The 25,733-nt window shown below is 40.9% G+C and overlaps 1 protein-coding gene across 3 annotated transcripts in view; it reads right to left on the bottom strand.

Annotated features, from left to right (window-relative positions):
- The window catches only part of AMOTL1 (angiomotin like 1), a 135,647-nt gene that overhangs the window by 56,192 nt on the left and 53,722 nt on the right, over nt 1-25,733 (bottom strand). For all 3 annotated transcript variants that reach the window (XM_054015620.1, XM_054015622.1, XM_054015621.1), the window contains 2 exons: nt 19,525-20,431; nt 4,429-4,717 (listed from right to left, as the gene is read on the bottom strand). In XM_054015620.1, the coding sequence (XP_053871595.1) occupies nt 4,429-4,717; nt 19,525-20,431 (1,196 nt within the window). The remainder of the gene's footprint in view (nt 1-4,428; nt 4,718-19,524; nt 20,432-25,733) is intronic.

Consider the following 25,733-nt stretch of genomic DNA (forward strand, 5'->3'; position numbering starts at 1 on the left):
TCCAAAATTCAACCCGAATCTTTACTGCAGTTCAAAAACGTCAGGACAACTTTTTTTTTCCATCTTCTGTAACCAAAATTTGGACCAAAATCTAACAAGAGAGGCTGTTTTGGACGGGATGACAATTACTAGAAATCTCAAGAGAAAGCCTGTTCTTACAAGTTTTGCAGAATCAAACCAATGCTTCAATTAGTTGGTTTTTACTCTATAATAATACATAACACCCCAACAGTGCCTTCCCTCTGAAGATATCATAGTGCCTTACAAAGTAGGCATAGATTTCAAAGCTAGAAGGGCCCATTATGATCATCCAGCCTGACCTCTGCCATAACACAAGTTATAGAACTTCACTCAGCAGCTCTTGAGACACCCCATCGCTTCTGGCTGGACTAGAACAGATCTTTTAGACACACATCCTGTCTTAATGTAAAGACTTCAAGTGATGAAGAGTCCAGCACACCCTGGTTAATTACACTTAGTGTAAAAATCAGTGCTTATTTCTAGTTTGAATTTATCTAGCTTCAGCTCCCAGCCACTGGAGCTTGTTATGTCTTTGTTGCCAGATTAATGAGCCCTCTGTTATCAGAAATTTTCTCCCCAGGTAAGTACATATAGACCATGTTGAAGCCACCTCTTAGCCTTCTATTTACCAAGCTAAACAGATTGAGCTTCTCTAAGTCTCTCACAGGAAGGCAGGTTTTCCAGACCTCAAATCATTCCTTGTCTATTTTCTGAACCCACTCTAATTATTCAACATCCTTTTTAAAGTACAGACACCAGAACTGGACACAGCATTCCAGTAGTTGTCGCAGCAATGCCATATACAGGGGTAATATCACTTCCATGCTCCTTCTCAACATTTCCCTGGATCACATTACTCCACTCCCCCTTAGACAGCTCATCACCTTGGGACCTCATGTTATCCTGGTTATCTCCATTTTCCAGATGAGGCCCCAGGAGATGAAGTGACTTACCCACGATTACACAGGAAGTCTGTGGCAGAGGTGGAAAGAGAACCTACCTCTCCAGATTCCCAGGGCTTAGGCTTTCTCCCCACAACTATTCTCCCATGTTAGTCTTTCCTGCCTAAAGACCACCTGCTACATAATGTTCCTGTTGCAATGAAATTAATTTACTAACAAAACCTGGTAGTTTAACAGCTTATTAGTGCTGATCAATATTGTTAAGTCATATAAGTGAAGCCTTGCTCAATGCCTTTTATCTCTTTCGATATCTTTTTTTCCCCAAAACACACTCCACCACGCAAGTCCCTCCACATGGTCCAGCAGCTACGACCAGAGGCAGGCTTGCTGCAGGATAAAAGGAGAGCTTCCATCTAAGCTGCTTTTGTTTAAAGTGATAAAGGGGGACAAGGGGAACACCAGTAAATCATGCTCATGTTTCTCAGCAGCTCTGCAATTTCCTTTTCAACTCCCACCCCATCCCCAATCCTTTCTATCCCCAGATGGCTTCTGATACCAACCCACTCAAACAACCTACACGATGAGACGTTGGTTGAAACCATGCCAACCTGATCATTAAGCTTCAAAGAGGTAATGTCATCGTCAACAACAACAAAGAAAGAAAGAAAAAATCAAAGCAACGAACAAGTGAGCTAAAAATGAAATATCAAAAAGATAACAGCTCTTTTAGACGTCAGAATGAGACAATGTTTCAAACAACACCAGAATTAATCATCACCTTGTAACTCACTGCAAAATGTCTATTCAAACATGGTCTAGAATTTGACAGCACTTAGGGACAATCTGTTCATACAAACTACTAGCTGTGCTATACACATCAGGAACACAGTCTGCTTTTCAGTCCCCAGTATTTTTATTCTGTTCTGTTCTGAATATCGGTGGAGGAAAAACTGTCCCTCATATTGCAAACATCTTTTCCCCAATCCACCACAGACTTCCCGTGTGACCTTGGGCAAGCCATTTAGCCTCTCTGTGCTTCAGTTTCCCATCTGTAGAATGGGGATAATTATACTTCCCTACCTCACCGGGATCTTGTGAGGATAAATACACTAAGGATTGTGAAGAACTTTGAGATCAACTGATGAAAAGCATTATAAAAGCTAGATATTGTTATTATTAATTATTATTAATTATTTTTCAGTGACACATTTTGCTTAGAAAAAATTACATACAGTCTTATTTCAATAACATGGAGCAATTTCCAAATCCAAAATGCATTATTTAACTAATCACAACCCTCAGGTGAAACAGGTAAACATTATTATTATTTTACAGGTGAGGAAACTAAGACATAGAAGTTAAAGCAAAAAATTTCAGATTTAGGTGCCTAAGTTAGGCACCCAAATGAGTGGCTTTATTTTTAGAGGTTCTGAACACTCACAATTCCCACCAAAGTCCAACAGGAACCTCAGGAGCCTCTGAGAGAAGGATTTGGCTCTTCTTTGTCTGTCCATCACATCAAAGCAGGTAAGAAAATGGAGCCCTTTTAAATGACGGACCAATGAAGGCCTTGATTCAGGGAAGCGTCCCTATTCAGGAAAGCACTTATTCACGTGTTTAACTTTAAGCACATAATTAAGTTCCATGGGACTTAAGCATGTGCTTTCCTCAGGGCCTAATGCCACAAAAATTCCAGAGCACCAAAAAGAGAGAGAGAATGCAATTACTAACCAGTGTAGAGTGGTAAGACTCTTAAATTAATACATTTTTTGTGCATCATACTCAAATATATTTTATAAAAGAAAGCAGCCTTTGTAAAACCAACATCTGGAATCCAACTTATTCAAAGAATATTTTTTGTCCAGGAAGGCCATACAGAGGACACCATTAAAATCTTTACAACTCTTTACACAAAATTCAGTATGGGGCTGGACCTCTGGCCTCAACTCTCTGAAAATCTGGCCCATGAAATTCAAAGTGGATATACAAAAGTCCTGTTGATTGTGCAGTGGTGTAAAATCTTCACAGCATTTTCCTTTGGACGTAGGTAACATTACTATTATATTTGCAGTATTTCCTATACTTAGAGTATGTTTATACTGCAAAAAAAGATGTGTTCTTAACTTGGGTTTGCTAATCCACATTAGATAACTCAGATTAAAACAGCAGTGAACACACGGCAACGTGGCTTTTAATTTGGGTTAGCAGCTTGAGTTAAAGCCTATAGGTGATCCTGGGGTTGAACACAAGGTAGGTACGTAATTGTTTATGCCCTAATATGTACAGACTCCACTTTCTAAAAACAGACCTTAAGAATTCTAGCACTGAGTTAAGCAATCCACTGTTAGCCTGGACAGGAGACAGACACCAGTGCCCACTCTTTGGCAGTGGGTCTCTTTTTTATGTATCATCTTCTTGCTCGATTTTCTTTTTCTCCATTTTCTTCTATTGTTACTTTAGGCAGTTAGCTAGACAAACAGGCACAGTGATGGAAATATGAACAAAATCTTTAAATAATTATTTTACACAGTGTGAGTGCCATTACATTGGGTATGTAATGAGGTCAAATGAAGCAACTCTGAAAATCAGGCCACCTATGTAGAGGCCTTAAAAATGGATTTAGGCACCTAACTTTAGGTGCCCATGTTTTAAAACTGGGCTCTGTGGGGGTTTTTTATTATTATTTAATTTAAAAACAACTCCTCAGAAAAGATTTATTATCAAACGCCCAAACATCAGTCAACCCACAGTACTGGTGTGTTTGTTTCTTATGATAGAAGAAGGACTACTGCAAATCTATTAAAATGCACAAGACCACACAGGACAGGTTTTGTTGTGATCACTAAACATATTTTGCACTTCAGATATGTACAAAATGTTGCTGATTATGCTACACCTGTAAAAAGGTGCTAGCTTAAAAATGCCATGTATTCAGACGCTGCATTCCAGAAGGGAAACTACCAAAGGAAGTTTTCCTAAGGCAGGCATAAAAAAGTTGAAATTATAATATATGGAGATATACCTATCTCATAGAACTGGAAGGGACCCTGAAAAGTAATTGAGTCCAGCCCCCTGACTTCACTAGCAGGACTAAGTACTGATTTTTTGCCCCAGATCCCTAAGTGGCTCCCTCAAGGATTGAACTCACAACCCTGGGTTTAGCAGGCCAATGCTCAAACCACTGAGCTATCCCTCCCAAGAAAGAAGTAGTAGATGCTCCCAAGAAAAGAAAACACAGTACGCCTTTTGAGTAACATCTTCATGACAAAGGAGTCTGCATAGCCTACTGTATTGGAATCACAGTCCATCCAATGACTGGCAAGGACTTACAGAGGGCCCAAGTGGTGACAATAGGAACCACAGACTGTGTTAGACAATCTGAGTGCCTCATGTTAGGAAGGATTACTTAGATCACCGCCTGTGCCCAGGAGGGTAATAGACACACTTCAGACACACTATAATAGGGACTTGCATCTTTTATACCCTGTGAGAACGTTCCACGTACCTTCTGAAGTTTGTCTGCCTTCTCATAGTACCCCTCCAGCTCCTGCCGCAGAACATGATTCTCCTCTGACAGCATCTCCACCATTTGCTGCGCTCGCTCCACAATGGCATATGCATCAGGCGTGAGCTGCTGGCTTGGTGGAGTCGCAGGTGGAGGCTGGGCAGTTACAGCTGATGGGAGCGGTGGCAAGGTTGCTGAGTGTAGTGGGCCAGTAATGGAGGAGGCCTGGGAGGACATTGGACTGTGCTGCTGTACCGGCACCGATGGAAAAGCAGGTTGACATTGTCGGCTAAATAAAAGCAAATACGGGAAAAGAATTATACCAGCCCAGAAAAACTGCCCTGAAAATATACCAGCCATCTAGATTGCAAGGGCTTTGGGATAAGGCATGTCTTTTTACTACAAGTTTGTTCAGCACTTAGCAATGGGACCCTGATTTCTAAGCAGTACCATAATATAAATCACAACTGTACTCCTTAGTGTCACAGACTTCAGACACCAACATAATTCAGGAGTACTGGCTGATGGATGCTAATTTAAAAATAAACGATATATTCCTCATCCTTCAACCATTACCTGCCTGGAGCAAGTCAGTGAGCAGAATTCTGATAGGCTGAATCGGAAGATGGGAGGAAATGAGGTGAGCAATGTGATGTTCCTGAATAGCTTTAGCCTAGCAAAGGACAGACTGCTGCAAAACGGCTGGCTGGACCACCCTGATCAATTCTTTCGAATCATCAAAGCCGTTTTACAATGAGAGACCTCATAATGATTGTATGAATAGGTGAGTTATATTCAGATGCATTAATCTATCCATTGATCTTACTGAAAACAAAGAGGTGACTTGATCATGGTCTAGATGTATCTACATGAGGATATGTTTTCTGACAATAGAGGTCTCATTAATTTAGCAGATAAAGGTATAACAAGAGCCAATGGCTGGAAGTTGAATCTAGACAAATTCAGACTGGAAATAAAGTGCAGTTCTTTAACAGTGAGGGTAATTCTATCTTAGCTACTTATATGTCCCCATCTCCATAGTATCTAACTGTCTCACAATCTTTAATGTATTTATCCTCACCACACCCCTGAGCCAAAAACTCAAAAGGTAATAACAAAATGTTTTTTAAGTACAACAGAAGCAGAAAACCTGCTAAACAACCAGTGGGGCCCCTGGATGATCGAGATACAAAAGGAGCACTTAAAGATGATAAAGTCATTGCGGAGAAACTAAATGAATTCTTTGCTTCAGTCTTCACAGCTGAGGATGTTAGGGAGATTCCCAAACCTGAGCCGTCCTTTGTAGGTGACAGATCTGAGTAACTGTAACAGATTGAAGTGTCATTAGAGGAGGTTTTGGAATTAATTGATAAACTTAACAGTAACAAGTAACCAGGACCAGATGGCATTCACCCAAGAGTTCTAAAAGAACTCAAATGTAAAATTGTGGAACTATTAACTATGGTTTGTAACCTGTCCTTTAAATCAGCTTCTGTACCCAATGACTGGAAGATAGCTAATGTGATGCCAATATTTAAAAAGGGCTCTAGAGGTGATCCCGGCAATTACAGACTGGTAAGTCTAATGTCAGTACTGAGCAAATTAGTTGAAACAATAGTAAAGAATAAAATTGTCAGACACATAGAAGAACATAAATTGTTGGGCAAAAGTCAACATGGTTTCTGGAAAGAGAAATCATGTCTTACTAATCTATTAGAGTTCTTTGAAGGGGTCAACGAACATGTGGATAAGGGGGATCCAGTGGACATAGTATACTTAGATTTCCAGAAAGCCTTTGACAAGGTCCCTCACCAAAGGCTGTTACGTAAATTAAGTTGTCATAGGATAAGAGGGAAAATCTTTTCATGGATTGAGAACTGGATAAAAGACAGGGAACAAAAAGTAGGAATAAATGGTAAATTTTCAGAATGGAGAGGGGTAACTAGTGGTGTTCCCCAAGGGTCAGTCCTAGGACCAATCCTATTCTACTTATTCATAAATGATTTGGAGAACGGGGTAAACAGTGAGGTGGCAAAGTTTGCTGATGATACTAAACTGCTCAAGATAGTTAAGACCAAAGCACACTGTGAAGAACTTCAAAAAAAATCACAAAACTAAGTGATTGGGCAACAAAATGACAAATGAAATTTAATGTGGCTAAATGTAAAGTAATGCACATGGGAAAAAATAACCTCAACTACACATACAATATGATGGGGGCTAATTTAGCTACAACTAATCAGGAAAGAGATCTTGGAGTCATCGTGGGTAGTTCTCTGAAGACGTCCACGCAGAGTGCAGCGGCAGTTATAAAAGCAAACAGGATGTTAGGAATAATTGAAAAAGGGATAGGGAATAAGATGGAGAATATTTTATTCCCTTATATAAATCCATGGTACGCCCACATCTTGAATACTGCGTACAGATGTGGTCTCCTCATCTCAAAAAAGATATACTAGCATTAGAAAAGGTTCAGAGAAGGGCCACTAAAATGATTAGGGGTTTGGAATGGGTCCCATATGAGGAGAGATTAAAGAGGTTAGGACTTTTCAGCTTGGAAAAGAGGAGACTAAGGGGGGATATGATAGAGGTATATAAAATCATGAGTGGTGTGGAGAAAGCGAATAAGGAAAAGTTATTTACTTGTTCCCATAATATAAGAACTAGGGGCTACCAAATGAAATGAATGGGCAGCAGGTTTAAAACAAAGAAAAGGAAGTTCTTCTTCACACAGCACACAGTCAACCTATGGAACTCCTTGCCTGAGGAGATTGTGAAGGCTAGGACTATAATAGGGTTTAAGAGAGAACTAGATAAACTCATGGAGGTTAAGTCCATTAATGGCTATTAGCCAGGATGGGTAAGGAATGGTGTCCCTAGCCTCTGTTTGTCAGAGGGTGGAGACGGATGGTAGGAAAGAGATCACTTGATCATTGCCTGTTAGGTTCACTCCCTCTGGGGCACCTGGCGTTGGCCACTGTTGGCAGACAGGATGCTGGGCTGGATGGACCTTTGGTCTGACCCAGTATGGCCATTCTTATGTTCTTATATATTATCCCCATTTTACAGATAGGGAACTGAGGCATGGAGAGACTAAGTGACTTGCCCAGTAACACACAGGAAGTCTGTGATGGAACAGGGAATCAACCTGGGTTTCCGAAGTCCCAGGTTAGCATCCTGACCACTGGATCATCATTCCTTTCCAATTACCCATTCTCCATCATCTGCAGCTGTATCAAGGCTACTTTTGCTGAAAGATAAATTCTCTGATAACTACTAGTTATTGGAGTCGATGCAGGAATCACTGGGTGAATTTCTGCATCCTGTGTTATGCAAGAGGTAATAATTATCCCTTTTGGCCTTAAAATCTATTAATACTATTATGTGTACACCATATTTTTTGCTAAATACACAATACCTGTGATCGATGTTGTTTTCATAGTGTACGGTGCTTCACAAGGAGGGAAAGATGGGATTCTCAAAAGCACTTAGCATTGGCTAATTCTGCTCCCACTGGAATCAACATACCATTGACCTCAATGGGTGCAGAGTTAGACCAACACTGAATGCTTTTGAAAATCCTACCTAAAAGCAAAGGTCCAAATAGTAAAGAGCTCTCCAGAGCCTAATAACAAGGCAATTCACAAGTATCTTAGCTTATGCCTTGATGGACAGAACCTGGTTGAATAGGAAATGTCCTGAAGCAGCAAAGGTGTCATTACACAAGTGGGATGGAAATGGGCGGCAGGGCAGATTTAACCAGTAAACACTCATGAGGCTACTTTGTGTGCTGAGTACATCATCACATTAGTGAATTTTTTAAAACTTATTTGCTAATTCACTAACGATTAAGTTGCCACAAGAAAGCAGGTCAGTGCCAGGAAAGTAGAATTCTGATAGGCACCAAATACATCAGGAAATAGATTTGCTGCCATTGTTATACTATAGTTTTGCTTCAATGTTGCTAGCAGAACCCCCTCCTTCTGGCCTCCTCACACTACATGCCACATCCCACATATGCCACATAATGTTTGATGCTAAAGCGAGGTCACAGAGCATCAAGGGGAAAAGAAATAAGGGAAGCTACAACAAGCAAAGCCATTGTTAACTAAATGAAACACTGTCTGGAACTGGGAATTCTCCTACACTGCTATATCAGTGATGATATCATAGGGGCTGGGAAGTTATAGCAACACTGTTCTCAGTATTGATTATACAGTAATGGGAAGTAAACATGATGTATCCTGCTTGGGCTGAAGGGTGCGCAGTGCTCCCTTATGTGGAAGGGTCAGGATCACAGGTGATACTGCTTGGAATGTTATGTTGCTCTGCCACATCTGTCTCCTTATCACCAGCAAAATCAGAGAAAGGAAAGGACTGTGCATGCGGGTGCACGTGCTGTGGGGGAGGCCTTTCATTCCTTTGCAATAGTGTTTGAGGTTGGACCTATACCTGGTCAACCAGTTATTGTGAACTGAACGGTGTGGCCTTCAGACATTAGACTGTATGCCCCTGAGACAGGGACCAGGAGTCACGTTTTGACCTCAGTTATTGTTCACTGGTTTACATCTAGATTGGGAACGATTTATTTTGACCCCTGAGACTTCCTTATAAACTCAAATATCTCAGCACATAGTAAGGTGGGATATCACTGAATTAGGGGTCATCAACAGAATTTAATCCTCCTCTAGAGTGATAATCTATGGACCCAAGTAGTTACATGGATACAATTTTCATTATAGCCCGCAATTCCACAACCATGACATTTGCAGCATTTGACCTCTATTTTTGTGAAGATAACCTAGAAAATGTGAACCAAGTTTAAACTGATTCAGTATTGTCTTCCAGAGTCTGCAGACAGCCTGAAACAACCGTTCTGAGAGGTTTGAGCTGCTTTGTTCATCTCAATGGGTCATTACTGTGACACTGAAAGGTGGCAGTGTAAATGTAAACATTGTTAACTATCTCACTACTGATCACTTCAGCAGAAGCATTTAGTGTGCTTATTTACAGCCCCAAATTACTGTCCAGCCCTTCTCAGGTGTACACCACTTTACACCAGCAGAAAATCTGTCCCTTAGTTTTATCCACACTCTTTCCCTTTCCTGAAAGCTTCCCCTTAACACCATTAAGTAAGTCTGAGATTGTACTCCAAACAAGAACTACCACATTTCCTAAAGATCGCCTGCTGAAGCCATTTTGTTACTGCCCTTTTCTTCATCACACTCTGCTTTGTAAAACCTCAGAGGAAACTGACAGTATCCTGTCCTCGTCAGGGAACTGAAATTTCTTTTTATTTCAAAAAATTAACAATATAAAAATAGTATGACCAATATTATAAACTGCGTTGAGCAATGAAATGTCACATACAATATTATGAACATGTCAGATATTTCCAAATGAAACCTAGTAAATGGAGCGTTACTAGTTTATGTGTGGCCTAGTCTAACACTTAATAGTTTTATCAATATAATTATTTCAATTAGTGTTTATTTTACCCAAATAGTTATCCTGGTAAAAGCCTTAGTGTGGACATAGTTATACCAGCATAAAGGAGACTTCTACCAGTATAGTTAATTCCCCTTCCTGTACCGGAATAGCTACACTGGTATAAAGCACCTATATATTGATATACCTGCATCCAAACTAGGTGAGCTGTACCTACTCTAACTATACTGGTTAAGCCCTGATTGTCCTATTTGGGGATTTCTAACCTCATATTAGTTTTGCACTTTTCGGTTGGCTTCAGCCAGTCTAGGTTTACATTGAGAAGTGAGGGGAGAAGCAGGCCCAGTTAATTCAGTCATTCCTGATTTTCAAGTTATTCACTCCAAGTTACTCCTGATTCACAGCCATGTGAGAGCAGAATCAGGCCATAGATTCTGCACAGGCCAAAGTGTATTGGATGTTCTCATAAGTATTTTCCATCTTGAACTTGTACAATTTATGTCGCTTCTTTTGATGTGTGGCTGGTAAGCATAATGAATTACCGATGAATAGTTTGTTCTTTACTGTTTACAAGTCCCATTTATCCCAGGTTTCCTTTGAAGTTTTTTAAAACTGAACCCACTGTTAAACTTCTGGGTGTATGTACAATACATATAACACAACAATCCAAAAAGCAAACTGGCAGTTAGAAAAAATAAGATTCCCTGATGAGGTTAAATACAGTCCATATCCAAACCCTCTAGTTAATGCCTGAATGAATAAAGAAATGAACCAAGCTTGCCCTGTGCCCAGGAAGTCAACAGAGTTGAGCTCCCTTGGACTAATAGGGTACACAAATGCCAATGATTTTCCTTTATTTTTTTAGATGGTGATTTTACTCTGTATTACAGCTGGCTGAAATTTCCTGTGTAAAAGGTTTTTCATGACAAAACTGCCTATTTTTTAAAATGACTCTTCAAGAAAAATAATCAAAATTATAGATATTTTCCACTTTTTGCAAAATTTCCAGTCGTGTTTTTATCAATATTTGTAAACGCTTTTGTCAAAATTGTTTTAGAACTCAGTGGCATTTTTTTGTTTACTGAAAACCAGGTTTTTTGGTAAATGAAATTTTTTGATACGAAATAATAAAACTCTGCTTTGGGGAATGAAAAATTTCAATAATGATTCTGATAAAAAATTGATTAATTTTTCAGTTTAAAACATTATGAAAAATAGGTCCACTTGGAACCCTTGGTAATTTTGAAATCTTTTTCAACCAGCTTTGCTCTCATTTTTTTCCATTATAATTCTTTTCCTAGTGATTGCACGTTTTTAGTCTTGTCAGGATAGTTTTATGGTTTGTTTGTTTTTCCTTTTTGACAGGCATTTAGGAGGGAAGGCTATGACAGTTACAGAGGCAGCAGTGGTAGTGACCGACGGAATGAAGGTAACTAGATGTGGAAGCTGCAGGATGTACAATCTTCTGGAAAGGGTACTTGAAAGGTGCTTCATTTGTATGAAGTGCTGCCTGAGAGACCTAAAGGAAGAGAAGGCCAGAGGTTTGGAGATGCAGCTAGAAACTATGGTTGAGTTTCTAAGGGGATTTGATTCAGAGTAGCAGCCGTGTTAGTCTGTATCTGCAAAAAGAACAGGAGTACTTGTGGCACCTTAGAAACTAACACATTTATTTGAGCATAAGCTTTCGTGGGCTACAGCCCACTTCATCGGATGAATAGAATGGAACACACAGAAAGAAGATATTTATACATACAGAGAACATGAAAAGGTGGAAGTAGCCATGCCAACTGATTGGCCTCTTACAGTTGGTCTACGTGACTGGGGACTTCCTACTAAGAAGAACAGAAAGGCCTGTCACCAGAGCTGATCTGGAGAATACAAGCATGTGCTGTCTGCCCAGAGCTAATATATGGAATCAAGTATCAGAGGGGTAGCCGTGTTAGTCTGAATCTGTAAAAAGCAACAGAGGGTCCTGTGGCACCTTTGAGACTAACAGAAGTACTGGGAGCATAAGCTTTCGTGGGTAAGAACCTCACTTCTTCAGATGTGAAGAAGTGAGGTTCTTATCCTCGAAAGCTTATGCTCCCAGTACTTCTGTTAGTCTCAAAGGTGCCACAGGACCCTCTGTTGCAATATATGGAATGTGGACCTAAGGCTGAAGAGGATCCTAATGGGAGCAGGCAAGAATCCACTGATTGTTCTTCACATGGGGACAAAGAATACTGCTAGATTCTCGTTAGGGTGCATTAAGGAAGACTACACCAGGCCGAGGAAGAAGCTTAAAGAAATGAAAGCTCGGGTGATCTTCAGTAAAAACAACGAGGAGTCCGGTGGCACCTTAAAGATTAGCAGATTTATTTGGGCATAAGCTTTCGCCCAAATAAATCTGTTAGTTTTTAAGGTGCCACCGGACTCCTCGTTGTTTTTGTGGATACAGACTAACACGGCTATCCCTCTGATACGTGATCTTCAGTGGGATTCTACCTATACCTGGAGGAGGAGAACAGAGGCAAACAAGATTATGATGATCAATGGATGACTCGCACAATGGTGCTATGAGGAGGGCTTTGAGGTGTTAGACCACTGGGAGGCATTCACCAACATAGGACTGTTCTCATGGGATGGATTCAACCTGAGCAGGGAGGGGAAGAGACTTCTGGAATGAAGGTTGGCACAACTGATGAAAAGAGCTTTAAACTAGGAATTCAGGAGAGACAGTTGGGAGGTGCTCATGTAATCTCAATGCTTGATTCCAATATTTGAGCAGCAGGAAAATCACGTGAAAGAGGATACAGCAATGGAGAAAGGAACAACAGAAGGTAGGAAAATGGACGGAAAGATAGTGCCATTACCACTGACAATAACAGGTATGTGATACTGGCAGTAAAATGACTGTACCTAATCGGGCGAGAAATCTGAGTGAAGCCAAGCAGCAACAACTAAGATGTCCGTACACCAGTGCAAGGAGCCTGGGTAACAAAACAGAAGAACTAGAACTATTGGTGCAGGAAGTGAAACCAGATATTACAGGGATAATGGAAATATGGTAGAATAGCCTTCATGACTGGAATACAGGTAATGAAGGGTATGTGCTGTTCAGGAAAGACAGAAATAAAGGTAAAAGTAGTGGAGTAGCATTGTATATTAATGATGAGATAAACTGTATAGAAACTGGAAGTGATGGAATGGATAAAATGGAATCTGAGTCAAAATCAATTGGGGAAGAAAGGTTACAGAGGCTCCACTTGGATAATGGTTGGGATCTGCTACAGACCCCCAGGATCTGATCCAGATATGGATATTTTAAATGAAATAAATACTAGGGCTGTCAAGCGATTAAAAAAATTAATCGCGCTCTTAAACAATAATAGAATACAATTTATTTAAATATTTTTAGATGTATACTACATTTTCAAATATATTGATTTCAATTACAACACAGAATACAAAGTGTACAGTGCTCATTTTATATTTCTTTTTATTACAAATATTTGCACTGTGAAAAACAAAAGAAATAGTATTTTTCAATTCACCTAATACAAGTACTGTAGAGCAATCTCTTTAGCATGAAAGTTGAACTTACAAATGTAGAATTATGTACAAAAAAAAACTGCATTCAAAAATATAACAATGTAAAACCTACAAGGCCTCTCAGTCCAATCTCTCATAGAAACAAATTTCTTTACATTTGCAGGGGATAATGCTGCCCGCTTCTTGTTTACAATGTCACCTGAAAGTAACAATAGGCATTCACATGGCACTGTTGTAGCCGGAGTCACAAGACATTTACGTGCCAGATGCACTAAAGATTCATATGTCCCTTCATGCTTCAACCACCATTCCAGAAGACATGCATCCATGCTGATGATGGGTTCTGCTCGATAACGATCCAAAGCAGTGCAGATTGACACTTTTTTTTTTCATCATCTGAGTCAGATGCAACCAGCCAAAGGTTGATTTTTATTTTTATTTTTTGGTGGTTCGGGTTCTGTAGTTTCCACATCGGAGTATTGCTCTTTTAAGACTTCTGAAAACATGCTGCACACCCTGACCCTCTCAGATTTTGGAAGGCACTTCAGATTCCTAAGTCTTGGGTCGAGTGCTATAGCTATCTTTAGAAATCTCACATTGATACCTTTTTTTAAAAGAGCCTCTAGAGGTGATCCTGGCAATTACAGGCCAGTAAGCCAGAAGTTACTACCAGGTAAATTAGTTGAAACTATACTAAAGAACATAATTATCAGATGCATAGGTGAACACAATATATTGGATCGAGTGCTGTAGCTATTTTTAGAAATCTCACATTGGTACCTTCTTTGTGTTTTGTCAAATCTGCAGTGAAAGTGTTCTTAAAATGAACAACATGTGCTGGGTCATCATCCGAGACTGCTATAACATGAAATATATGGCAGAATGCAGGTAAAACAGAGCAGGAGACACACAATTCTCCCCCAAAGAGTTGAGTCACAAATTTAATTAACACTTTTTTTTTTCTCTAAGCGTCATCAGCATGGAAGCATGTCCTCTGGAATGGTGGCTGAAGCATGAAGGGGCATACGAATGCTTAGCATGTCTGGCACATAAATACCTTGCAATGCCAGCTACAAAAGTGCCATGGGAACGCCTGTTCTCACTTTCAGGTGACATTGTAAATAAGAAGTGGGCAGCATTATCTCCCGTAAATGTAAACAAACTTGTCTGTCTCAGCAATTGGCTGAACAAGAAGTAGGACTGGGTGAATTGTAGGCTCTACAGTTTTACATTGTTTTGAGTGTAGATATGTAACAAAAAAAAAATCTATATTTGTAAGTTGTAAGTTACATTGATTTCAATTACAATAGAATACGAAGTGTACAGTGCTCACATTATACTATTATTTTTATTACAAAATTTGCACTGTAAAATGAAAACAAAAGAAATAGTATTTTTCAATTCACCTCATACAAGTACTGTAGTGAAAACTATTTATCATGGAAATATTTAATACATTTCAATTGGTATTCTATTGTTTAACATTGTGCGATTAAAACTCCGATTAATCGTGATTAATTTTTTTATTCGTGATTAATTTTTTTGAATTAATCGCGTGAGTTAACTGCGATTAATCAACAGCCCTAGTTTAGATGTAATAAGTTAGAGGATGCTTTTCTGTATTTTTTATTTTTGGCTGTTAATCTAGTTTGTTCATGATTGTCTTCCACTGCATCTTCTGATGCCAGAAATTAGTGACATGGATGGGCTGTCTAGATAATTAATCTATACCAACACTCTCTAAACCATGAACAAATTGGGGTGAGACGCAATTGTCTGATGCTTTATTTTAATCAAGATCATTGTGGGCTAAAATGATTCCCTATGATGAATCCTGTGAGGACTGATAATCATGCATGGAAAGACTACAGCAGTTTGTTGATGCTTATAGTGCAGCATAACAAAAACGTAGCATTCCCTTCTGAGACCTGTGGGAAGTAAAACCAATGCACATAGCATTTTGTACATTCACAGTGACAGAGAAGCGGACAGAGATGAGCTATAGAAAGATTGCAGCCACTTTACAAAGGCATTTGTCACTGAAACTTTTTATCCTGGCAGAACATTTCCAGATTCATAAGTGGAATCAGCAGCCTGCCAAGCTCACAAGTGTGCATATGGCACAACTGAAGATGCCAGGCCAATTTGGAACAAATCTGAATGATGGTTCGAGGAACTATTTGGTGTGTGGTTAGACATGCCAGCCATTTGCTGACAGACTCTGATCTTACATAATCCTGAGCTGTGGGATATCACTGTGTCAGTGAAGACTGTAGCAAAAGACATGGAAAATAAAATGGCCCAAAGTCAGAGTGACATTTACCAAATCAGTTCCACATTAGCCAAAGGCTGACTCCTCATTTTGAACGTTTCTCCTGTTGCCAAACAGACCATAAATTGTCATTTCAAAGAGGAGCTGTATCAGAAGTACCAGAAAGAATGACATACACATATGTGTAAAAGCAAATAAACTGTAACAAATCCAGATACAAGTATAAAGTAGTTCAAACTGTTCCTGAGCAATTATCTATCAGTGACAGAGATGGTGACTGCTTAAACATTGCCAGTAGGAATATACACACAGAAAATAAACCCCAGAAAAGTTCAGATATCATATAAATGGAACCAGAAAACATCTGCTCAATGTGCAGCGGCAGTCAAAAAAACTGACAGAATGTTAGGAACCATTGGAAAAAGGATAGATAAGACAGAAAATATCATAATTCCACTGTATATATCGATGATATGCTCACCCCTTGAATATTGTGTGTAGTTCTGGTTTCCCCATCTTAAAAAATATAGATTGGAATTGGAAAAGGTACAAAAAAGGGCTACAATTAATGATCAGGGATATGGACAGCTTTCATACGAGGTAAGGTTAAAAAGACTGGGACTGTTCAGCTTAGAAAAGAGATGACTAAGAGGTGATATGATAGAGGTCTATAAAATGAATCATATGGAGAAAGTGAATAGAGAAGTGTTATTTATTTACCCCTTCACATAACACAAGAACCAGGGGTCACCCTATGAAATTAATAGACAGCAGGTTTAAAACAAACATAAGGAAGTATTTCTTCACAAAACGCACCATCAACCAGTGGAACTTGTTAGCAAGGGATGTTGTGAAGGTCAAAAGTATAACTGGGTTCAAAAAAGAATTATATAAGTTAATGAGGATAGGTCCATGAATAGCTATTAGCCAAGATGGCCAGGTATAAAACCCCAGCCTCTAGGTGTCCCTAAGTCTCTGACTGCCAGATGCTGGGACTGGACGACAGGGGACGATGGATCATTGATAATTGCCCTGTTCTATTCATTCCCTCTGAAGTATGTGGCATTTGCCACTGTTGGAAGACTGGTCTAGATGGACCACTGGTCTGACCCAGTATGGCGATTCTTATGTTACCTAAATGAGCAGTCTCATTGAAATCAGTGGGACTACTTGTAAGAGTACCTGCTCACCGGTAAGCAATAAGGAGTTCACAAACTGGGCCCAAACAATTTCACAATCAATTAACCCCACTGTATCATTCCCACTTTAACACAGAACTCAATGAAGCTCTGCCACATACACTGGAGTAAGCTCTGCTGCTTAGTACACAGGGCCTTACCCAAAGACTATTTAAAGAGACTCAGCAGAACAAGCTCCTTGGTTATTGAATCAGCATTTTTCATGAGCTATCAAAATCAAGCCATCACCCTTTTATGTGGAGATTAATCCATTTGGTGTCTGCAGTGTTTGTTAACATAATGAATCACAGCTGGAATCCTGTTACACTTCCTGAGAATATAACCTGAGCGTGACCCCATTATCTTGCATTTCCCATTCTCATATAGCTGTTTCTTATCATAAACAGGGATTTTCACTTGGCTCTTATAAGCATAATTTTCAGCTGAAAAATTACACAAACTCCGGATAGCTAATGCTGGTATTCAAAATAAATGTTTAGCTGGTGGAATTCAAATAATGTTCCCAAGTCTAAACATGCGTAAGGGAAGACCGGCAGGCCATCAGTGCAGGCTCGTGCTTGCAAATAAAGTGGCACGGTCCTGATCCTGAGCATCCCCACCTGGCAGGATCAGATTTTATTTAATCAATTTGTACAACCATTGTACTATTGGAATGAGCCGTCATCTTTACCAGACCTTATTTTGCAAACAAACAAGTTACCTATAGTATTTCAGACACTCACAATAATGAAATCTTCATGTTCTGATTTATGCTTTCAAAAAAAAAATATGATCAGAAATGCAAAGCTGGGCCTGGGAATTCAGACCATACTCCAGCTTTACCGTGGGCCAACGCTGAGGAAAGAGGAGGAACTCTGCATTGGGAGTTAAAGTCAAAGGAGCTTCAAGGATTTATGGGTCAATAAATATCTAATTAGACCACTTTTAACAAGGAAAATATTAACACATCATCAAATATGTGGATTTTTAAAGTCCTCCAGATCCAAGGAGGATGGAGAGATGTTGTTCAGGGAGACCAAGGAGGAATTGCTAAGAATCATGGGGTGAAACAGAGGTTATACATATCAGGAAAAATGTCCTATGGGATAATTCCCCAAGGAATGGTGGAAGCCTCATTGTTTAAGGCATACTCAAGGCCAAGCTCCACCTTCAGACAGGAACATGAGAACTCAGTAGGAGCTGTGATGCTTAACTGGTTTCCACTAACTCTCAGGAATCAGTCCACAGAAGGTAACATTTTAAGATGACTTTTTATGTACTTTGAGGGAAACTCACCCTTGTGCAGAAGGTCAGCACAAGGGACTATGCACCACATAAGCCCACTTGTGAGGATTTAAGTGGAACTTAAGAGACACACAGGGCCCTTTGCACAAGACAGCATTTCACCCTCTGAGTGAAATTCACACCCAATGAGGACAGCCTGAAATAAGCAGGTAACTCATTACCTCACAGAGTTTGGCTTTATGTTTTTTGGGGAGGAGTTCACACTCTCATTTAAAAAGAACCAACACACTATTTCATTTTTTTAATACTCCTGGACTAAAAATTTTTAAGCCAAATCTCAGCCCAAAGCATTTTTTTTTCTTACTTGTGAACTACAAACAATTGACAAATAGGGTTTTACAAAGGTAGCACTGTGTCCTTTAATTTAGAAGCTGAACCATAAGTGTTAGAAAGCTTATGGCACCTCTAACTACCTATGGTGGTGACCTATAGCTTTGTTGCTTCAAATAACCTACATTAAAATGGGAACATCTGTACAGCTTGGTATTAGATTAATGATGAAGAATTGCATACCTAATTGATGTTTTTTCTACTATAATTCAATTGTTTAAATATATTCAGATACTTTTAGGTTTATGCATAAAGTGAAATTAATAGGAATTAAGATACTGAAGAACTTCTAAATACAATATTAGTTTTTGAAGAACTTTAGAGCTCAGAGATGATCAGAATATTGGACCCAATTCTGCTCTCAGTTACAGCAGTGCAAATCCAGAGTAACTCCATTGACTTCAGTGGAGTTAATCAGATTTATGCCGCTGTAACTGACAACAGAATATAGTCCACTGTATCATCAGTGTTATAATCATGGGGCCTGATTCCCATTTACGCTAAGGCCACTTTACACCATTCTTCCAGTGTACAGGGCCTTGAAATGGGAGTAAATTATATTTACATCCATTTTAAGGCTCATTTGCACTGCTAGTGGTATAAAATAGCCCTAGTGTAATGGGAATCAGACCCATATTTGTTTATATAGGACCAGAACCTGCACAAGCCAACTAGAGTTATTCCATTGATATCAATGGGCACAGGATCAGGGCTTGTACAACTGTACTTTCACTTATCCCTTCAAAAGAGAGTTATTTATGACCTACCCAGCATATTTCTAAGTCTGTGGGAAAGTCTGGTGCAATTTGATTCCTTAGTTCAAGTTGTTTAATGGGAAAAAATGCCCACAGATTAACCCACTCGGTTTTCTAGCGTTATGGAGCTGATGGAGTTCACCCTCAAAGCTAAGAAGCCGGTTCAGAGAGTAGGCCTGTTTGCTTAAAAGCATCAACAACGTCAATTTTAAAAAAAGTTCAAAGCCAAAGAGTATTTACAAAAGCAAGGACGTCAAAGGCCAGGAGCTAGAATTACCTTGTCACACCATATTCTGGGGGAGGCTGGTATCTGACAACTGCTCCTTCCGTTCTTGCTGGCAGAGGAGCAGGGTAGGAGGGTTTGAGAATCTGCATCATCCCCGAGTGCTGGTCATTATAAAACAACCCGTGTTCCTGAGTCTTGCTGACTGGTGACACCACCTGCTTGGCTTTGTAGGGGTACTCGGGTGGGGGACCTCTGGGATCCATTCCTTTGCCAGAAGGCTGAGTGAGTGGGGGTCCTCCAGTTTTGAAGCCTTTGTTACTCCCTGAGGTAGGAGGGTGTTGCTTAGCACCATTTCTCTCCAAGGACAGCTGCATTATCCTCTCGCTTAGAGATCGGACATGACCCTGCTTAAGTTCTTTAAGTGCTTCATCTTTATGAGCCTGCCCACTGTTGGCCCGATTCACAGTTGGTCTCCCTTCCGTTCTCGATTTCTGACTGGACACTCCAGCAATGTAAAAACTTGGGCCAACAGCACCTGGCTGCTGGCCCCTAAAAAACTGGGACTGGGCCTTCGCCTCCTCATAAGTTGGTAGTTCTTCATTGTTCTGATGAGGCTGTGTGGCCCTGGACTGTTTCTCCATCACAGTATTGTCCACCTGATGTTCTTGCCCCTGAGGTTCCTGGCGTGCTGACTGCTGGAGCATTTGTGGGTCTTCTTGTGTGAGGTTTTCTGTGGAAGAAAGTGTGCTTGTAGTGCTGTTGGATGGTCCTGCGCTCCCGGTGGCCTGGTGCTGAATTGCCAGCAGATTCATGTTCTCATTTGGATTGCCATACCTCAGCTGCTCCTGGATCAATCGCCGTAAAACTGTTCCAGCTGCAACATCCTCTGAACCTCTCATTTCCACCTCTGAGATCCCAAGGAAGTTTGAAGGGTGGAAGTTGCAAAGAGGGTCCTCAACTAAACATAGAACAGAAGAAAGTCAGGATTTATGTTTTCTGATGACACCATTATTTAAGGCTGGCAACTGCTGAGAAATTATCTAATCCTTTTACACTATAGTGCCCTGCTTCCTCTCCTCCTTACCAAACAATGCAGTATAACCTTGGAAAACTCTGAAATGCTATTAAAAATAATGAGGTTGTACAAGTGTAATTAAGAGCAGAATCTGGCCATGAATCTACTATCTTAGTCCAGTAATTTGATTAATTTCTAACAATGCTATCTCTACATGATTAACAGTAATTTTGACATGTCAGTTCTAACAAGATGATAGGGTGACAGATGCACTGCTACGAGGGCCGGCTCCAGGCACCAGCTTGGCAAGCAGGTACTTAGGGCGGCCAATCCGGAGAGGGGCGGCAGGTCCAGCTATTCGGCGGCAATTCGGTGGACGGTCCCTCACTCCCGCTCGGAGTGAAGGACCTTCTGCCGAATTGTCGCCGCAGATCGCGATCGCGGCCTTTTTTTTTTTTTTTTTTTTTTTTTTTTGGCTGCTTGGGGTGGCCAAAACCCTGGAGCCAGCTCTGACTGCTACGTAAATCAGATCTGCTTATACAGTACCTTGGCTGTTCTATTCCCAGGAGTCAGGCACCTTAGAAATATCACAGCTAGGCCGATTAGATAAAATATATTCCATAAATGACACAGAAAATAAAAAGGATAGTGCAATATCCTGAGTCACAGGAGGACAGGAGCTAAGGAAAAGTCACAAATCTCCAAGTACTGTATTGAGTGGGGCCAAATACCACATTAATTTGCATGCTGTGAAACTCATTGACTTCAATAAGGTTGCACAGATTGTGAGTAACTACAAAATACTGACTATTGTCTGAATTGATTCCAATCCACTTTTCCAACACTTGAACCCACTCACCTAGTTTTCTACTGGAAACAATTTGCAGCTAATGAATTGCAAAAAGTGAAATACGTAGCTGGGGTCTTCCCTGAATTTCCTAGACTGTAACAAAGCAATAATTCTATCTACACAATCTCACTAGGACTTGCTTCCCCCTCACTTACCATGCACCAGTTCCACAGGGGTGTAACTCTATCGAGACCAATGAAGTTACTCCTTAGAGACACGGGTGTAAACAAGATTAGAATCAAGTCCTCAGGAATTGGATATAATCATTACAAATTGTTAGGCAACGAGGAAGCACCATTCCATGTTCATTTTTTGAGGTCACTCTTGGAAATGTTATTTCTGAAGCCTGCTGTTCTCAGTTCTCATAGCAGTTTTTTAGAAGTATTTAAAAAAAAATTCATTTGAAAGTCATTAAAAAACAAATGTTCTCTCGAGGTTTGGTACCTCCCTGAGGTTTCATCTGTTATTGCTCACACTGTGTGATCACTTACATACAAATTGGATGCCAGATAGAAAAGAAAAACCCTCAGCTCTCCAGTATGAAAATAGGTCACTTCTATTAACATTTTTGTGGCAAAGACTTAAAGATGATTGGTAGGGTTTCCAGGGGAGAGTGGATACCATGCGGTTTCACTACAGTCATGTCACACACTCTGCAAAGTTCCTTCAGAGGACATTATCTGCCTATGCAGGGTCTAATCCAGGGGTCTCAAACACGCGGCCCGGGGGCCATATGCAGCCCGCGGAGTTGTTTTCTGCGGCCTGCGACCTCCTCGCGCCCTCCCCCCCCGCCCTCCCCCAGCATTTACCTAGAGCGGCTCCAGCCCGACGCACACCGGGGGAAGGGCAGGCAGGGAGCCTGCCCTGCCCCCTGCTGCTCCAGGAAGCGGCTGGAACGTGGGGAAGGGGGGGCACACGGCTCTGTGTGTTGCTCTTGATTCAGGCAGCGCCCCCAGCAGCTCCCATTGGCCACAGTTCCCCGTTCCCGGCCAATGAGAGCTGCTGGGGGTGGTGCCTGAAGCAACAACAAGACACAGACTCCTGTGCCCCTCCTCCCCCAGGTTCCAGCCACTTCCCGGAGCGGTGCGGGGACAGGCAGGCAGGCGGTCTGTCCTGCCCCCAGTGCATGTCGGGCCGGAGCCCACCCCCCGAACCCCTCCTGCAGCCCACCCCCTGCTGTACCCCACACCCCTCCTGCACTCCACACCCCAACTTCCTGCCCTGAGCCCCACACCCCTCCTGCCCTTCCTGGGGGCAGGAAGGGGGCAGAGTTGGGGTGGGGATTTCAGGGAAGGGGTTGGAATGGGGGCAGGGCCTCATGGAAGGGGTGGAGTGGGGACGGGGCCAAGGGTGGTGGGGGAGGTGTCAGTAATGCGGCCCTCGGCCAATGTACTAGTCCTCATGTGGCCCTCGTGGTCATTTGAGTTTGAGACCCCTCGTCTAATCACTGCCAGGAAGTGCTTTGATCACACGATGTCCATTTAGTTGAAGACAATGGGACTACTTAACCTGCTAAAAGTTACACACCTGCTTAATTCATAGATTCTAGGACTGGAAGGGACCTCGAGAGGTCATCGAGTCCAGTCCCCTGCCCGCATGGCAGGACCAAATACCGTCTAGACCATCCCTGATAGACATTTATCTAACCTACTCTTAAATATCTCCAGAGATGGAGATTCCACAACCTCCCTAGGCAATTTATTCCAGTGTTTAACCACCCTGACAGTTAGGAACTTTTTCCTAATGTCCAACCTAGACCTCCCTTGCTGCAGTTTAAACCCATTGCTTCTGGTTCTATCCTTAGAGGCTAAGGTGAACAAGTTTTCTCCCTCCTCCTTATGACACCCTTTTAAATACCTGAAAACTGCTATCATGTCCCCTCTCAGTCTTCTCTTTTCCAAACTAAACAAACCCAATTCTTTCAGCCTTCCTTCATAGGTCATGTTCTCAAGACCTTTAATCATTCTTGTTACTCTTCTCTGGACCCTTTCCAATTTCTCCACATCTTTTAAGTGCTTTGCTGGATCAGGACTTGAGTGCAGAGAACACAAATGTAAAAAAATCACTAAAATGTAAACATTTTCACACTTTGCAAGGGATAAATTCCATCTAAATCTGCAAAATAATGAAGGGCCAATTTTTTTAAAAATAGGCCCGTAAGGTGAGCCTGCAAAATGTGCAGAGGCAAAAACATCCATTTATGTGCTCAGTTGGATACCTGCATGTGCATTTACCTAACCTGTACTTGCAGTTGCCTATTTTTCATTTACAGCTGTTATTACTATTGATTTATATTACCATAGCATCTAGAAACCACCGCCAATGATCAGGGCCCCATCGTGCTGACACACTGTAAAAATATTCTTTCCCCTAAGAGTTCTCAATCTAGGTTATGACAATACACAACATGTGGATGAGATAAACACATAGGAGGTGGCAAATGACAAGATCACAGTAAAGAAAGCAAGTTATCATAAATAAGCAGAAAACATAACGTAAGAACGGCCATATTCAGTCAGACCAAAAGTCCATCTAGCCCAGTATCCTGTTTTCCAACAGTGGCCAATGCCAGGTGTCCCAGAGGGAATGAACAGAACAGGTAATCATCAAGTGATCCATGCCCTGTCACCCATTCCCAGCTTCTGGCAAATAGAGGCTAAGGACACCATCTCTCTACAGCACCTGCCTAGCCAGTCATCCATTTGCACCCTAAGTTCTATATTTTGGGGACAAAATGTAGTTGCCTATTTTTGAAAACTTGACCCAAAAGGACTGATCTGTGCTTATTTTTCATAGGATTCTTGCAATCCTATTCCCTAAGCAGAGAGTCATCCACCTTGGTCTAACTGTCCAGTGAAGAGCAATTGAGTACTGCAGTGTAACATGATATGTTGCACTGGTTGAAAAATGACACAGGATCAAATCCAGATCTCCCACAGAAGTAAATGGCAACATTTCCCTTGACTTCAATGGGAATCAAGATTTGGCCCATGATTTTCTTCAGTTTTTAAGATCATTCTGAAGAAACTCTAAACTTCTCTTCAAGGAGTCAATAACAGAAAAAGGAACTGGAGTTAATTTTACAGGCAGGTGTGTAAGGGTCATTGCTTTCTTACCAGCTTTATTTTTAGCACCACTGACTGTCTCTGCTGTTAACGGGGAAACATCAAGCCTGCTGACAAACAGTTGATGGTCCTGATAAAGAAAGCCAATGTCTTCCAGTATCTGGACAGGGTTACTGGGGTTGTAACAAGAGATAGGGGGCCTATAAGAAAGAAAAATGGGATGTCAATGCCAATAAACCAGTCAGTGAAGTCTTGCTGCCATGACTCATGTTGGCCGTATGTTGGAATAATGATTTGCATCTTGCTGAATGATCTGAGTGGCTCTACTGGAGTATCCATACCTCTTTTTTTAGTCACATAAATTCAGATTTAGGGCCCATTCCTGCCAGGTCTGACTGCTTTCTGGTGAGGTGCTGAACATATTCAACTCCCATTGATTTAACTGAGAGTTGAGGGCACTCAGAATCTCTCAAGAGGTGTTCTGCACCTTGTAGGATTGGTGCTTTACTATGGAAAATGTATCCAAGGTCAGCCACCCAGGTAAGGGCTGCACAGGACAAATTTTCAATACAATGCAACACTGCTTTTTCTAGTGAACCAAGAAGGTTTATACTACACCATAATTTCAAACACAACTATTCTGCTCAGTTATACAAGCCACAGGAAAAAAATATGCCTTAAACCTAACCATAAATGAAAAGAAAGCACAGCTGTGCTTTGAACCAAACACAGGCGGCAATTCCAGCTGTCAGAGGCTCAGTAGGTTCAAAACTAAGCACTGAAAGCTTCAAAGCTCTGAGGTTCAGGATTTACTATATTCAGTCCTAGTTCAATGCCACAAAAGCACTGTTAGACCGAGGGACCAGTGACTGTTGAAGGCCTGCCATGCTGTGAACCCTCAGGAATCTAGACTATTGCTCTATATCATTGGAAAGCTGGGAAATCCTTGCCCACAAAGACAAAGAATTAATTTCTAGCCCTGACAGGGTATGTAACATAAGCTCATAAGATCACATTATTTTGATTACTAATTTATTTCCATCATCACTGCATCAATCCCCTTTTTAATCTGACATGATTTTAATCTCTAGAGTTAGGAATAAATATTTATGTTATCTCAAACAGCCAGGGAATCTCTGATTTCACAGGATATATAAAGCATTAATGTTCAACTCGAGTGAGGTATCAGCTCCTAAAAGGCCTTGCCTAGACAATACCTTGACCTGCTAAAATCAAGCTAAAGCAGTTAAAATGTGTCTATATTGGTATTTAATGGAGTTTTCAATTGAGTTAAGATAGGGTGATTGAGATAATGGCATTGAGAAAAGCA

Source organism: Malaclemys terrapin, chromosome 1 (assembly GCF_027887155.1).
Source record: "Malaclemys terrapin pileata isolate rMalTer1 chromosome 1, rMalTer1.hap1, whole genome shotgun sequence".
In the NCBI taxonomy this organism is placed as follows: Eukaryota; Metazoa; Chordata; order Testudines; family Emydidae; genus Malaclemys; species Malaclemys terrapin.